Source organism: Neolamprologus multifasciatus, chromosome 13 (genome assembly GCF_963576455.1).
Source record: "Neolamprologus multifasciatus chromosome 13, fNeoMul1.2, whole genome shotgun sequence".
Taxonomy (NCBI): Eukaryota; Metazoa; Chordata; class Actinopteri; order Cichliformes; family Cichlidae; genus Neolamprologus; species Neolamprologus multifasciatus.
In genome coordinates this window covers 7,617,780-7,633,566 of record NC_140451.1, presented here as the reverse complement: position 1 = coordinate 7,633,566, position 15,787 = coordinate 7,617,780, and the positions used below count along the sequence as shown (strand labels likewise).

General features: G+C 43.1%; 1 protein-coding gene across 4 annotated transcripts in view; it reads left to right on the top strand.

Annotated features, from left to right (window-relative positions):
* thada (THADA armadillo repeat containing) overlaps positions 1-15,787 on the top strand; it is a 122,491-nt gene that overhangs the window by 97,725 nt on the left and 8,979 nt on the right. For 3 of the 4 annotated variants that reach the window (XM_085183497.1, XM_085183498.1, XM_085183499.1), the window contains 4 exons: positions 780-904; positions 3,467-3,539; positions 4,449-4,599; positions 4,690-4,812. In XM_085183497.1, coding sequence (XP_085039623.1) covers positions 780-904; positions 3,467-3,539; positions 4,449-4,599; positions 4,690-4,812 — 472 coding nt within the window. Of the gene's footprint in view, positions 1-779; positions 3,193-3,466; positions 3,540-4,448; positions 4,600-4,689; positions 4,813-15,787 lie in introns of those variants that run through there. The other variant, XR_014877744.1, reaches the window with a different exon arrangement.

Below are 15,787 nucleotides of genomic sequence, written 5' to 3'. Positions count from 1 at the left end.
CTCTGGTCAGCCGTGATGTAATCAGTGTTTGTTTGTAACTGATTTGTATCAGATCAATCAGTCAGAATGACGGTGTAGAAACCTCACCGAGGGCCCACCTCGCTCCCTCGATGTTTCAGTGCTCACATGCATAAAGTGCAGTACGCAGGCAGATGTTTACACACAGACGCTGCATGCACCCGCTCGCCCTGCCCTCTGCCCACACAGATCTTATAAAGTGAGCTTTATTTTAAAGCTCTAATAACAGGTTGGAGCCTTGAAAGAAATAATAATCATTGAGATATGCAGCTGGAATGTCAACATGTGTTCTCGCCTGGATGTGTGTGTTTTAACAGGCGTCTAGCGCGGCGGGAAAAAACAGGCCTTTTCCGCCTCGCGCTCAGTGAGCTGCCTGCCTCTCTGTACGAGTGACTGGGCACAGTAAAAAGCACAAGGTTAAGATGCAAAAAGTAGACACAAGACCTCTTAGTGCCTGCCATGCTCTGTGTGTGTGTGTGTGTGTGTGTGTGAGAGGCAGCTGTGTACCCGTGGTTAGGGTGTGCATAGGGAGGATCTGACTAGAAGGGTAAAAATACCCTTGGGGCAACTTGCCAGCAGCACTGCAGAGAGGACACCAAAGCTCTGCTGATGGATGACGCTGAGCAACTTCCCTCACCAGTACTCTGGTAATGTGTGCGTACGTGAGGCAGAGAGGTGAAAAAGGATGATTTGATGACATCAGTGTGTATCTTACTTACTCGCTCTTCCTGCTGTCTCTGTCATGTTGCTCCTCCTCTCAGGTCCTGCAGGTTTTGTGTGTGCTGAGCTCCAGCGATGAGCTTCCGTGGAAGGATGGTGCAAGGGTTTTGTCCCTGGAGGAGGTTTTGTTGCACCTCCTAACATTGGCTCAGAACTCTGCTCACAGGTCAGTAAAAAGAACTACTGTATATAAAAGATGGACACCGCCCCGTGATGTGAGAAGTGATCATATTTTGATAAGAGGTAGACGTGCTAAGTGATTAGCTGCCCAACCTGGTTGTAGCAGAGGATCGGGATAGTTCCCCGAGTCTCGTTCTGTCGGAGGTTTCTTCCTATTAAAAGGGAGTTTTTCCTTCCCGCTGTCGCCACGTGCTTATTCATAAAGGGGTCATTATTGTAGGGTCTTTACCTTTTAATATAAAGCTTCTTGAACCGATTGTTGCTGTTGGCGCTTTATAAATAAGATTACATTGAATTAAGGTTATAGCAAGCGTTTCCTCCTTAGATGGTCGTCACAGACACCTGATAACTCGTGCAGAAGACTGCTGTTTGTTCGGCAGCAGCTGGGTCGACTGGTTTTCCATTACAATCCAGTACTACCTAATGTACGTGGCTGTCATCATAGCAGCGCTGCTGAGCATCCCATGACTAATTTAATATACGACACGAACAGCGACGAGATACCTGCTGCTCAGCTTGTGGCTTTTCGTCAGACTGCATTGTTTTTTGTAGCCATTTCCATCGTTGTCGAGTTTCAAGAATGGCGGTTTTGATTTTTGGAAATGAGACACTCTGATGACTCGTGGAGTGACGCTACTGACCAGCCAATCGGTGGCATGCAGTCTAACGACCCTGGCAGAGCAGGTATGGAAAAAGTACCTGGTGCCAGGTACTATGACCTTCTGGAAAACACGGAAAACCGTGGTGACCTGTGTCCATCCGAGTAAAGATAGAGGGCCTGAAGACAAATATTTATTTCGCTGCGTATCGTTTGATTTCTGTTCAGAATCCGTAAAGATTTACTCCTGTCACTTGAACTCAGACGTTGTCTCTAAGTTCTGGTTCTTGTGGTTTTCGTCGCCCTGACATCCATCTCTGACATCGTCACAGTGAGTCTGAAGTAGAGAATTTCAGCCCCATGATTACCCACAAACCTCACTGATTTCCCAGAGTTCACAGCTGTTTACAGCCTGTGAAGTCTGCGTCCTGTAACTCAAAACACTTATAGCCTCATCTAGGCCTGGAGAGGCTGGGAGTGAACGGGGGAGCTTTTCAGCTGTGTGAATTCCCGGCAGTTCCAAGAGGTTTTCTGCGCTGCATTCAAATTCTCGTAAACAATGTTGAACTGCAGAAATTTACAGTGCGGCTAATCCTCAGAATCCCACTTTTAATGCATAATTAACAGCGTTTCTCATTCTTAAGTTATGTTCGTGCATGTTATTGATACAGGAGACAGCTACAGCTTCTCTCTACGTTCATACGGGCCCTGCTGGGTCCCTCTCAAACTTACATTCGTTATAAAGGGAGGCAACTGTGTGAGTCCTAACTGAAAACCTGCTGTCAAAACAGTTCCCAAGTAAATCCCAGGGCAGCTTTTAAATGTGATGGATGGAGACGTGAATGTACTACAGGGCAAAGATGCAACCGCACACTCCTCCTCCTCCATTTTCTGTTTTTCTTCTTTCTGTTTTTTTTCCCTTCCTCTCTCCGGCTCGTGAAAGAGCCCTCACACTGCTGTCGCCGTCAGGTTGTCGGGGCTCATTCGGAGCCGGAATCCATGAAGGAGTGACACACAGGTTCACTGGCTGCACCTTAACCCCGCACCTGGGCGCACCTGAAGGGTCCTCTCTGCAGGATGTTTGCGTGGTTAGCTGCATACCGCTGAAGTGTTTTGATAACTTAAGTTGTCCCCCAGCCAGAGAGACGGGTAGTTTAACGTTATTAAAAAAAAAAGTGGATGAAAGCTGATATCTGTACTCTCAAAGACCTTCATCACGCCATTACTCCTACGTTAGATTATTCACACCTGTCAGGCTAAAAGCATTATTTTAGTCAAAGATTATGAGTCACCGGCCCGTCTCTGCATTTGACCACAAACCAATTTTGGCACACTCTCTTCCAGTATTCGTGTGTGCTCGTACTTAAGCCCCTTTGACATGCATTGGCACACACACAGACACACACACACATGCCCCTTTTCTTGACAAGCCACTGCTGTACTTTTCTCACCCCTGACAAGAGAATACAGGCTTGAATAAGGATTGGATTACAAAGGCTTTTAGCCCTGCAAAGCCTTTTCCTGGCCACAATCTCTGGACCCGGAGATCCACTTTCCCTTTGGAGTGGCCCCAGGGTTATGATTAGAGCCGGGGAGGGATGAGATCGGGTTGCTGGCTGCCCTTGTCTGCCGTGTGATTGAATAGCACTCGGGCTATTGTGACCCATAATGTAGTGGTGAGTACCAGCACACTTCTTTTGTGGATTGTAAGTCAATACAGTTGAGAGGTGTGTGTGTGTGTGTGTGGCTGACGGCGCCGCAGCCTTGGGTAATGATTTCCACAGAACAACCTGAGGAGCACGTTATGCTGTCACTTAAGGGCTGATTCACTCAAATAAAAATAACTAAAAAAAGTCACTTTTTCTGCAAATCTAACAACTATTTTAGAGTAAAAGCTGCAAACTGTTTGCATGGGCCGTTTTGAAGTTGATGTGGTTTTGTGTTTTCAAGCGTGGAGCTCCACTGTGCTGCCCTGACGTTGGCCTCGCAACTGGGGATTCGGCTGGTGAACTCTGACCCGCAGGTAACGACCAGCTCGTCATCATCAGCTGAGGGGTGGAGGTTGTTACCACCAGCCTTCAGCCTTGTCCTGGTCCCTTTTAGTTGTAGCTAGCTGCTACTTTAGTGATTAATGCCTTTACTACAGATCAATGGTTCCAATATGGGGGAAGTATTGGTAACATTCAACTACTACATTATATTGCTTCACCAAATTAAAATGGTTATTCTGCATAAATACGTTCTTTTAGCAAGACTCTGGATGCGTTAGATGAGTACATAGGATGTTTTCCCATTTACTTACAGTGCAACCTTTCTGCTGTGTTATTGTTTGATAAAGCCCAAAATGTTATCAGTGCATAGCAAGTTTAGATTGCAGGCAGACCAGTTTAGAACCAGTTCTCTTTATCCGTTTTACTGGCATTTCCTTGCTGAAATAAGAAAGGTGTTCCATGAAAGAGACACCATCTGGATACTAGCATAATCTGTATGTTGTTTAGCATTAATGGTGCCTTCACAGATGTGCAGGTTAACCATTGTGTGTGCACCGATGCTCGTCTCTATTCCACGACAAGCGTTATGGACTCTGCAAGACTCTGGATCCCTGGGAATTATTACAAAGCTTCTTTAGCTCTGAGATCTTTCACGAACTGTTGTGGGGTTTTTAGCATAGCACATCCTTTCTTTTCTTTTTTATCAATGTCCCAAGGTATTCACAGTTAGCATACACCAGCCACCAAATGCTCTGAATGAAAAATATGTTCTTGCTGTGGACAAAAATGTGAAGCTTGCTGTTATCATTTTCTTACTTTGTTCTTTGGTGGAACTGTATTTGTATTTGTGCTCAAGTGGCAAATACATCTGTGAGAAGTGGGTTAAACTTCCTCATTCATATATAGCTGAATTGTATTTTTCTAATTAATCTACCATCTAGAGTTTGAGTGCAGTGGCTTGTTTCGCTCAGTGGGGGGCGTTGGTGTGCTCGTGCTGCAGCGAGGAGCGACCAGCGGAGGTCAAGCTGGCGGCCGCAAGGGTGCTGGTCAAATGTACGTCCACCCTGCTGACCAGCCCTCGTCTGCCACTGGGTGAGCCTCAGTAATGTAACAGCCTGAAGTTTACTTTGATGTGACCTTGTGTATGAGTATCTATCTGTCTGTGTGTGTGTGCTGTGGCAGGTCTGTCCACGACAGTTTCCCTGTGGAGGAGTCTGTTCGTGCTGCTGCAGGACGAAGACCAAGAAGTCCGAGATTCAGCGTCTGACTTCATCTTTAACGTGCCAGCTCGTCTGCTCAGTACAGGTACACGCTAACAGCTGTGCATAAGCATGTCCTTGCAGACTAACTAATATAAACGTGTACCCAGCACTATTTAAAAACTTGGGTGGGTGGATTTTGTTATTACCTGTAGTGCTTAGTGACTTCAGTATCATGCAGAGTGAGTATGTGAGTTATTTTTAACTCCCTGGCCAGTAATAATTACAGCCGCATTTAACTGCTGTTGTTCTGTGACCTATCCGGTCCTCCTGTAATTTAAAACCCATCCAGAGTCATGGCATGGTTATTCATAATAAATCTGTCAGTTCTTTATCTACTTTTTAAAAATCCTCTTATAGGGAAATTTCGCTAAAAACTTCATAGATGGATTCATGCTAACAGTCAGTTGGCATGGACACATAGTCACATGCAGTGACATCAGTGGGTCAGTGTAGCTGCTGCAGGTCAATAAATACTGTTGTTCACTTTGAGCCTTTTTTCTTGTTTTTAAGCTGCTTTTAGTTTCTATTATGTCAAACAGGTACTATAAGTAAGCTGAAATATACGGTGGCCCTGAGAGGTTATTTTCACTGCAACAAACAACCCGTCAACAACCTGTCGAATTTCACAAAATACAACACAAATAGAAAAAAATCAACACAAATGAAGTTGAATAAAACACAGTAAAACTAGGAAAAAAACAAAACTTATAAAACAAAAGAAAGTGTTTTTGGAGAAACAACAACATAATGGCGGAAATGAAAGAAACCAAAACACGTGAAGGATCGGACACTTAAAAGAAGGGGAGGATTCTTCTGTGTTGTGCGGGAGAAAAAGGTGCAGGCATTCACATAATACTGTCGATACATGTTTGGTTTTGTGAGTTTTTGTGGCATTTTTTCCTCTTTCCGTTGTGTTTTATTCCACATGTGTTGCGTTTTGAGTTCTTTGGGAGTATTTTTCTTGTTGGAGAGCATTTGGCCTTTCAGGGCTACCATAGATATGCTGTTGACACTTCTAGTATGAGTGTGCTGAAGAAATATAGAGACAGCTTTCAGCTGTTGTGATAATGAAAAAAACTTAAAGATCAAATTATTCTTAGTGAAGTTCTGAAGTCTCTTTTTTTTCTTCTATGATTTCTGTTTTATAGTAATTTATCAAACTGGCCAATGTTTTTCTGTCTTGGTGTTCAGATCAGACATCATTAGGATCTTTTGCATATTTTCTGTTACCATGTTGACTGCTCACATTAAAAGCTCAGTAAATGAAAGTTCAGTTTTAAGTCCCCGTGAGCTAAAAGCTCTGAACTCTGTTTGACACAGTTTTTTTTCTACTCCTGGTTCTCGGTGTCGTCACTAAGAATGGATCTTCGTAACACGATCTCAGGCACAGAAACCTTACCCACCTGCCGTTAAGGTGTTTTTGACAGTCAGTCAGAACAAAGCTGGGCTGAAGGGATGTAAGAGGGAGTCAAAACGGCTCATTTCAGAAAGTAGATGAAACAAACGTCTGCATCAGGACCTCTTATGAGATAAATAAGGCTCATTTTGAACTGTGAATTATGCAAAGCTACTCTAGTCCAAGAATAAAACCAATGCAGAGCCTCCTGGCTTACAGCCACATTTCTCTTATGGCCCGGGCTTGCCCGTGTTGGCTACAGACTACATGAAATAAAAGTTAAATACTGGGCCCTAACACCAAACCAACAATAATACATAATGCATGTGTATATATAAACAGACACACACTAACAAAAAGCACCACAGACACATGCTAATGTTAAAAAGGGCCGATGACATCATTTTGCACGAAGGGTTCGGGAGCATTCCTGGAACGAAGGGCGCTAATTCTAAGATTGACAGTTTAGGACTCTGTGTGTGTGTGTCTTTTGTGGTCATGTGTCATTGTTTCTGGAATGTCTGAGGGCTGCGTTCTGAAGAACTTGTGCAACGGCCGGCCTTACTGAACAGTAAGACCGATTCACCCCAGTGCCACTCTTATCCTCGCTTATCTGAGAGGACTGACAGCTGGCTGCTCCCTCACAAACAACTTTACTGTGACTTCCTATCCTCACAACACTCACTTCCTGTATTTTCCCAGCTTCCCTGCAGGAGCCACCCTTATTGTGTCTTTCCTCATTGATAGCATCTTGTAACAACGAGATAGCAAAAACATAGCCTAAAAAAAAACAACAATTTTTTTTTTTTAAACGGTCTGATGGTAACACTGTTTGTAGATTTGGTGGGGGGGAGGGGGGCATAGTCATGGGGGAAGACTCAACCTGAACTGTGGTTTAGCCGAAGGCTGATAAGTTTGCTTTATTTCATTTTGCTGTTTTTATTTCATTTGGTGGCCGTAAAAGCAAACAGAGTAAAAAAAAAAAATCCAAATTTTCCCTTAAAAGCTGAGCCTGTTTCATCACCTCAGTACCAAGGAAACCAACTCAAAATCCCTGGAAGTGTTTTGATACCAGTATTTATACAAAGGTACTGTGCGTGCGTGTGTGTCTGTGTGCTATAAGTGTTTATGTATATAAGGCCAGACTGGGTCAGATAAGCTGTAAGCTAAAAAAAAATCAGATAGGAGGTCAGCAGCACAGCATGACTAAGATGGAGATTTTTCTTTCTGTGTAACAGGAAAGGAACACAATAGGCATAATTACAGAGTGGGTGTCCCAGTGTGTGTGTGGGGGGGGGGTATTCTCCTCTGTCCAGCGCTCATTTGGAGATGACAGCTTTTTGCATGTGGGCGAGGCGCTGAGTCTGGCACTTACCGTAAAATACCTTACATTTCCTCATGGACGATGGGGAAAAACAAGTGTGAGTGTTTGCCTCCACTCGACCTTTCACGCTCCAGCCAAGCCATTCAAAAAATCTGCTCTGACCGCCAAGATCATGAAAATTGCACTGAATTCCTAGTTTATCCAAGCACGTGTCGTACGCACTGCAGGAATGCAGCGCGCAAAGGGAAGAAATGAGACGGTAAATTGGTGATCTTGTACCAGATGATTGGGCGACTTGGCCAAGGAAGTCAAATTCCTCATGCAAATGAAAAACAGCAGAAAACCAAAAAAGAATCACATCCCATTGATTATCTTTTTTTTAAACTCCTTTCTTGGGAAAATATGTCATCTTTCTTCTTTTAAAGCTTAGAAATGTTCTAAAATTATTTCTGCGGCAGTTAGCTTGAAGAACATCATGGTGCTTTGGCAGTACCAAGGCAGATTTAATGAAGTCATCATGACCAGAAGAACACTGCTTCTGTGTGTGTGTGTGTGTGTGTGTGTGTGCATGTGTGCGTGCGTGCCACTGTGCCTTGTGTTACACCGTATAGAGATTGACAGACCACGTGACTTTCGCGCATTGCATGCCGGGAACTCGTGGCAAAACAATCCAAGTACCGCATCAAATGCAAGCATTTGCAGCACCGCAAAACATTCATTCTCCGGTTCCAATAAATTCTTGGTTTTTCTTTGCCCCCCAAAAAAGTTATGTACAAAACAAAGGAGAACAATGCCGGTCCGTACAAAGACAGACTTGATGAAAAGTCAAAGAAAAGATATGAGGAAAAAATCAGAGGAGTGAAAAGATTAGACCCTTACGAGCACACAGAGTGAACAAAATACGTTAGCGTGCTGCCCAACTTTCACCACGCTCATATTTATAATTATACGCTTCTTGGAGTGAGTGCATACACTCATGAAGTTTAGTAACTTCAGGTCACTGCAACAAGCCCAGGAACAGTTTACCGACGGATGGGTACAGGACCTTGAAATGCACCGTGTAGAACGAAAGACCATCGTATGTATCATAAGTTTACCAGTCTCACAAATCGTCTTCATAAATACACATTTGTTAACCGTTTATTAATAGGACCTTTGAGCTCAACGGTAATTAATTAGTACTGGAAATAATTTCTGGTACACATCACAGAAATGTAGCAGTGACAATAATATTGTATGCTGTAATCGTACTGGGCAATTAGTGATGCAAAAAAACAGTTTTATCCTGTGAATAAAAGTACATGTTTTTGTCAATGTACCATGGTAATAACAGAAGTGAAACGCAATATTGTGTCAGGACAATTCACTATTTATGCACAATAAACAAAGGAGCATAGCGCAACAATTTCTGTTCAGCGCCAGACTTGCTTGTAACCTATATCACCAATTATGTTACAAAAGATGACGTATTAACTACAACAAAACACTGACCTTTGTGGAAATGCTTGGAGCAGACTAACATGTGAGCTGGAGTGTTCTGGGACATTATATTTGGTCTTTGAATGGCTGCAATCCAGGCCATCCGTCGCCTCTTTGTTACTTCGGAAACACGGCTTGAACAATTTCTCTTCAACGACGTAATCCGATAACAACCGATCTCTTTACCCGTTGGCTTCCCGTGGCTGTCATGCGACCGGCTATTGCAGTTAATAATACAACAGCTTCTTGCCATTTTTTGTGTTTCTTTTTATCGCTGTGTAACTGATTTCAATTGAAAGCCTACGTGCGCTAGTACCTCTTGCCACGAGTTCCCAGAATTCTTTGCGGTTTTACCCCTGAATGACGTCACATTTTCAATCTCTATAGGTCACATGAGAAGAAGGAATTAACCTGGAGTGCTAAATTAATCCTGAGCTACTGACTTTGCAGCAGGCTGTGAGGCCAATTAAAGTTGTTTTATCATTTGATTTATTTGTGATCAGTCTTTTAACTAAAATGGCAAAAGTCTGGTGTTGTTTCCGCCATCGTCTGCCTCTGAATATGTAACCTTGCACAAAGGCTTTGACTTCTTCTTCTCCTTCACCCGCACTGATATGAAGGTTTTCTCTGAGTGGCGACACCTGTAATTCAGGAGAATATCGCAGAAAATGCTCACATCCTCAGTGCTGGTGTAAACATGACAGACCTGTGGCTAAAAGACTGTTTACGTACAACACGACCATGGCGCTTAAGGTAGCTTTTAATGTCAAAGTGACATGTTGTTGAAACGGTGAAGTTCTCTGCCGCCTCTCCAGAGACCTGATGCTGGCAGCGAGTCCTTTGGCTCGGTGACCAATATAATATCTCAACCCTTAACGCTGCAGTCAGAGCGCCAAGAGCATAGGAATAGTGCCGCATGCTTTTCCACACCATACACACAGTATATAGTGCAGTGCCAGTGGAAAAACCCAGCTTTACTGTGTTTGTGTCTGTGAGAGTGTGTGTGTGTCTATTTGTGCCTTTCTCATTCCCTTCAGGCCATCCAGTGTTACATGAAGGGTAGTGTGTGTTTTTTATGACCTGCCACTGCAGAGTCAAGTATCTGAGGTGTGAGCTGCTTCAGATGCAGGCGGTGACTCCGGGCCCTTTGATATGGAGGACAGGCAGAAATGTGGGAACAGAGCCGGATTCAACAACACACACAAGCATGTAACACACACAAAATAAGGAAATGTTAAAAACCTTTTCCAATTTAAGGAAGCAGTTTAAAGATTAAAAACACTGTGTGTGTGCTCTGTCTCAGATATTTAAATAAGCTATCCGGTCGTTAAGTCTGACGTCACTAGCCGTGTCTGGGCCTAAACTCCGCTGCAGGTCCATATATCAAACGATCACTATGGCATTACTGAGAGTTGAAAAACTGTCTAAAGTCTTTCATCTTTAATAAAATTATCAGCGTTCTGCTCTACCAGGTGTAACAATTGAGTTTAACATCCAGGCATCCATGAAAACGGAATTTATGACATTTAACGGAGTTAGAAGTTAGCAGGAAGTTAGCTCGCTAGCATCTATCTAAATACAATAGCATGTCCTGACTGCAGGGTTTTGGAAACAAATTAAAACGTACAGCTCTGTTATCACTTCCAACATAAATGAAGACAGAAAACTAAACAGCAGTGACGTTTGTAGGGTTACTGAAGTTTGGCTAGCTGGTATATAATGATGTGCTACGTGACCGCTAGCGACACAGCTATGTTAGCATAATATAAACAAGCTAACTTTTTTTCCACTCGATAAAAGTTAACGTGAGTGTTCTCGGTGGTCAGGAACAAATGTAATCGCATGGCAGGATGCTGTAAAAGGACCAAACTTCAGCCAGCAGAACAACTGAGATAATCCATCCACAATACGAGGTTAGTCATTCATATACTGCTGCATGGGCTGGGCTGTAGTTACATCCTAAGGTTTTAAAAACTGAGCTTAAATAAATGATTAGCGGTAATAAAAGCCGAGGGAGGTCAACAGTGATCACTGACTGTTTTAGGAGCTTTTTGAGATTAAATAGAAGAAAATACAAAACATTAAGCATGTTAACAACACAAAAACCTTATTAAACGCAGACTACTTTAGGCCCGGAAGTAGGATTCGTCACGTCATCGCTTAACGACCGGATAAAAGTGGTGGTTGAGTCTCACTTTTGGTAACAGATCTGATTTTATTGTTACCAAAGATAAGGGTCCACTCTGACTGATTTGTACCTACAGATTTAGACTATTAACATATAAAGCCTTTGTGTCCGTTCACTTTAAAGGGACAGTGTGTAAAATCTCACCATTAGACATCAGTAGATTGCAGATTCTGGTCAACAGACTTCTGTTTTCTTACCCCTCCCAATTCATGTGCATCATCTTGTGGTGAACGTTCATCTTTAGTGAGTGTGCGACGTTAGTCTGCTGTCAGTGTGGCGGGTGGCGACGTCTAAAACTTTGTGAAAGGAGTTCGATACAAGTCGATGAGTCAGTGAAGCTCACAGTGAGGATTTTCTGAACTTTTCTGTTACTAAACGCTGGCGTTAGCTGCTGTTAGCCAGCATTAGTGAAACTTTCCTTGAAATGTATCGAACATTGTTGAGCTCATAGTGAAACTTGGCAAATAAACTCTCACTTTCTTCCCTGAGCTGCGACCCACAACCATTGTCCTGGATAGGAAGAGCAAATCTAACTGTCCCCCACCCCCACCCTGGCAAACTTGCACCACCTTCCAAATACCTCTAGACTAATTAGGTCTGAAATCAAACTCTGTTTGTCCTCGCTGGACCTCCAGCACTGTCATGGACTTAGGCCAGGACCAGAGGGAAGACTTTATATATAGAGCATAGAGGGATTTGGATGGGGCGGTTGAGATGATTTGGGCTTTGTGACATGGGCTACAAGAGGGCTTTGATTAGAATTCTGATTAGTATCACGCAGATTAACAGTGAAATGCTCAGCACACGTCAATCTACGTATGAAATATTTAATGTAAGTTTGCTAATTTTTAATATAAAAATGTGCAGATTTTCTAAAAAATTCTTATCAGAGCTGGTCATGATTCTTGAATAGTTGTTAAAAAGTTAAAGCTTAAATGGTACAGGCTTGCCACGACTAGCTTCAAAGAATAGTCAAATACCATCAAATGCCCATACAGAGTTCTAAGACGGCACTCTTTCTTGCAATTTTTAAAAAGTTGATGTCATGATCCTGGGTCCTTTTGACCCAGCGTTTTGTGTTTTCTATTATTGTTATTTTGGTTCTGTTCTTCCTCGGTTTAGTGTTTATTCGGTGCTGCCCATGTATTCCTGTGTTAAGTCCGCATTTCTTAGTCTGTGTCCTTGCATGTGTAAGTTCCTGTTTTATTGTGAAAGTCTACGTCTTATGTCAGTGTGTTCTGTTTACGTTTCCCCTGCCTCGTCAGCTGTGATGTCTTCCAGGTGTGTTCCCCTCCTGTTTCCCATCCCCTGATTCCTGCCGTGTGTATTTATAGTGTGTGTTACCTCGTCCTCGTGGCTGGTTCGTCTGTGTTGTTCTCCTCGGTCTTCCTGCGTCTCTCCGTCCGTCTCTCTGTGTATTTCGCCGTACCTCCCTGCATCTCCGTTTCTGGTTTGATTTGTTAGTTTTACCCAGTTTAGGTTTTCCAGTTTCATGTTCACCCACCATTGCTGTTTGTACCCACTCCTGTAAATAAATACTCACCTGCACCAGAGCTGCCGCCTTTTGGGTCCTTTCTACAAACTCCACACGTCTGCCACACCGGACGTGACAGTTGATTTGGGTCTGTATCAAAATGTAGAGAGCCCTGCTTTTACTGGAGCTCCACCAAGATGAGGGGTCACCTCACCGTGATAACTCGAGAACAAGGTGACGTAGGATTTTGAAATTCATACCATTGGTGGATCTACTAAAACATCTTGGACTCTTTTGACTCTGTGACATCGGCCTTAACGTCAAGGTTAGAGGCCAATGTTTCTGAATAGTTATTCACATTAATGGGTTTTGGTTGGGAGGAGGATGTTCTGCCTACTTCAGTTCTTTGCTTTAAGGCAGGGGTGGGGACTCCAGGCCTCAAGGGACAGTGTCCTGCAGGTTTTAGACATCACCCTGGGTCAGCACACCTGAATCAAATGATTAGTTCATTACCAGGCGTCTGGGGAACTTCAACACATGTTGAGGAGGTAATTTAGCCATTTAAATCAGCTGTGTTGGATCAAGGACATCTAAAACCTGCAGGACACCGGCGCTCAAGGCCTGGAGTTGCCCACCCCTGCTCTAAGGTAACCCGCTGCTAGTGGATGCTGTGTTTACATCAACGATATCAGGATTGGTATCAATGTTCTCGTTCTGCTCTGTACCAGAAAATGACTGAGCATTTTCCATGAAACATCAAACTGATTTTCAAAACGATGCAAATTTTACAAATTGTTCCATCCTTCATTATACAGTAGACTCCATTGACAGGCCCATATTTTAAAGGCCAATCCCAGTGAACCATATTCAAACAAACAACCTGGAGTAACCTATTTTGCTTACTGTAAAGACAGCGACGGGCTGTTCAGAATGGTGCCTTTCATTTGTTTACACTGGATGATGCAGTTGATCGGAAGCGAATGGCCCGGTGGAGCCGAAGGACGCTCGCTCGTGAAACGGGCCTCTTCCTATTGCAGCACAGCACTTACTTGCGCAGTAAACCTGAGGTTTGTGTCACTCAGACGTTGTTGTAAAGCACACAGAAAGCAGAGGAGAATTACTCAAGGTTTGATTTGCTGCTGGGTCCTTTACTTTTGGAATAAATAGGCAGTTATTTCACCCTCCAGTGGAAACACACAGACAGAAATAGTGTTTTCGCTGCTTTCACCGTCTTTCACTCGAAACGACAGCCCGGGGAATGAGATTTTAATCATTTGGTGGGTGGTGTGAAATAAAAAGTCACATGTCTGCAGTAATGACTAGTGTCTGCAGGCTCTGGTGCAGTGTGTCTGTGTGCAGTGTTTTCACTGCAGTATACAGTAGTGGTTGTGATGTGCTCTTAAGATAAAAACTGCAATGCACCGTGTCAACGTAGGTATTTCGCAATCTAACCATATCGAAGTAAATCGGCCTCATTATGCATCCTCGTTTATTGTGAAACATCTGTAATCAGACCTAGATCTGAGAGGAGTAGTGGGTCAGTTGAATGTTTACGCCAACCCCTATGGGGAGTATCTGTGGCTGTGTTTACTCAGAGCCGGATTCTCTCTATATTTGCTTTTCAGGACCATGGAGAATACATAAAAATGCCATTTTTAATTGTTAGAAGGGAGTGCACTTCTCCATCAGCTTTAAAGCTAGTGCACATTTTGAAGTTTTTTTGTTTAATGTAGAACTAAAACCTGAATTTAGTGTCCACTGGGAGGTGAGCCACAGATCAGAATATCAAAGCACCTCTAGAATGACTAATTGTGACGTTTGCCAGTAATCTGTGTGTTATCTCATGTACAGAAATCCACGCATTTACTTTTTGCCTGTTAAAACAAACATAAGCTATTTAAAGACAGATCTGTGCAGATGATGTTATACTGCATGCTTTTAACGACAAGAAAGCTGAGAGTTCACAAACACATATAGGTGGGGTGAGATAATTGACTGATAGGAGCCTGTTTGGCCCCTTGGTGAGGCGGTCTTTTACTTGTGTTTGACTGAATAAACACAAGACTGCGATGATGAGGCTGCCAGAATACTCCCACACCGTAATATGTGTGTTAATGCTCGCTGAGGTTTCGTACTAGGTTTTGTACGTTTATTATCTGGTTTCCTCTTCTCGCCGTTGTTGTTGTTGTTGTTTCTCTTGATCTTGACACCAGAGGAAGCCGGGGCTGTAAAGTGTTTTTATTTCGCACCTCTCTCACTATCTCACACCTTTGCTTCCTGCAGCATCTGCAGCGCAAGCTGTGAACAAGAAAGACTTCTTGTTCTTCTCAAGGAGGTGGTGTGTGTGTGTTTCACACAGAGATCTTCAGCAAGAACTCTGGTACTTGATGAAGTCTACAATATTCTGCAAAAGTGTAGCAACACCACAAGCAAGCATACATGGATATACAGAAAAAACAGAGTTTGTGCTCTCACAAGTTAGAAAGGAAATATGTGGCAGGAGCATCTTTATTGTTCAGCACAGCCTGAACTCTCTTAGGCAGCTTTCTTGTCACTGATTTAAGGAATAGTTCTCTGGACTTCTTGAAGGACATTCAAAGCTCTTCTTCTTTGTTTCATTGAATTCTACCAAGATGATCCAACACAGCTTCAATAACCTTAAGGCCATGACTGATAGTGGCACTGTGATTGGGCATTGGTAAGATGTTTTCCAGATGGTACTGTGTGGTGCATCAAAATCTGATGGTACTTTTCAACTTTGAGGAGATCCTGAACACCACTGTCTGAGGCCACGTCCACACTAATGTTTTTGTTTGAAAACACATCTTTTTCTCTCCGTTTTGGTCTTCCGTCCACACTGAGATGCCGTTTTTGGTCAAGGAAAACTGAGCTTTTGAAAACGCTCTCCAAAGTGGACACATTTGAAAACGCCGTTTTCTCGTCGCAGTGTGGAATGTGAACCCAGAGCCTTTAAAAAACAATGATGCATTTTAGTCATATGATGCAGTCATGTCTATATTCTCGCTCAATTTTGCAACTTTGTACTTTTGTGTTACTCGCAGCAACAACTCCACCTCATTGTCAGTCCATTTAAAAAACTCTGAGCTTTTCCTCGACAATTTGCCGCGACGTTTCAAAGAGCCAGAAAGTAAATAAA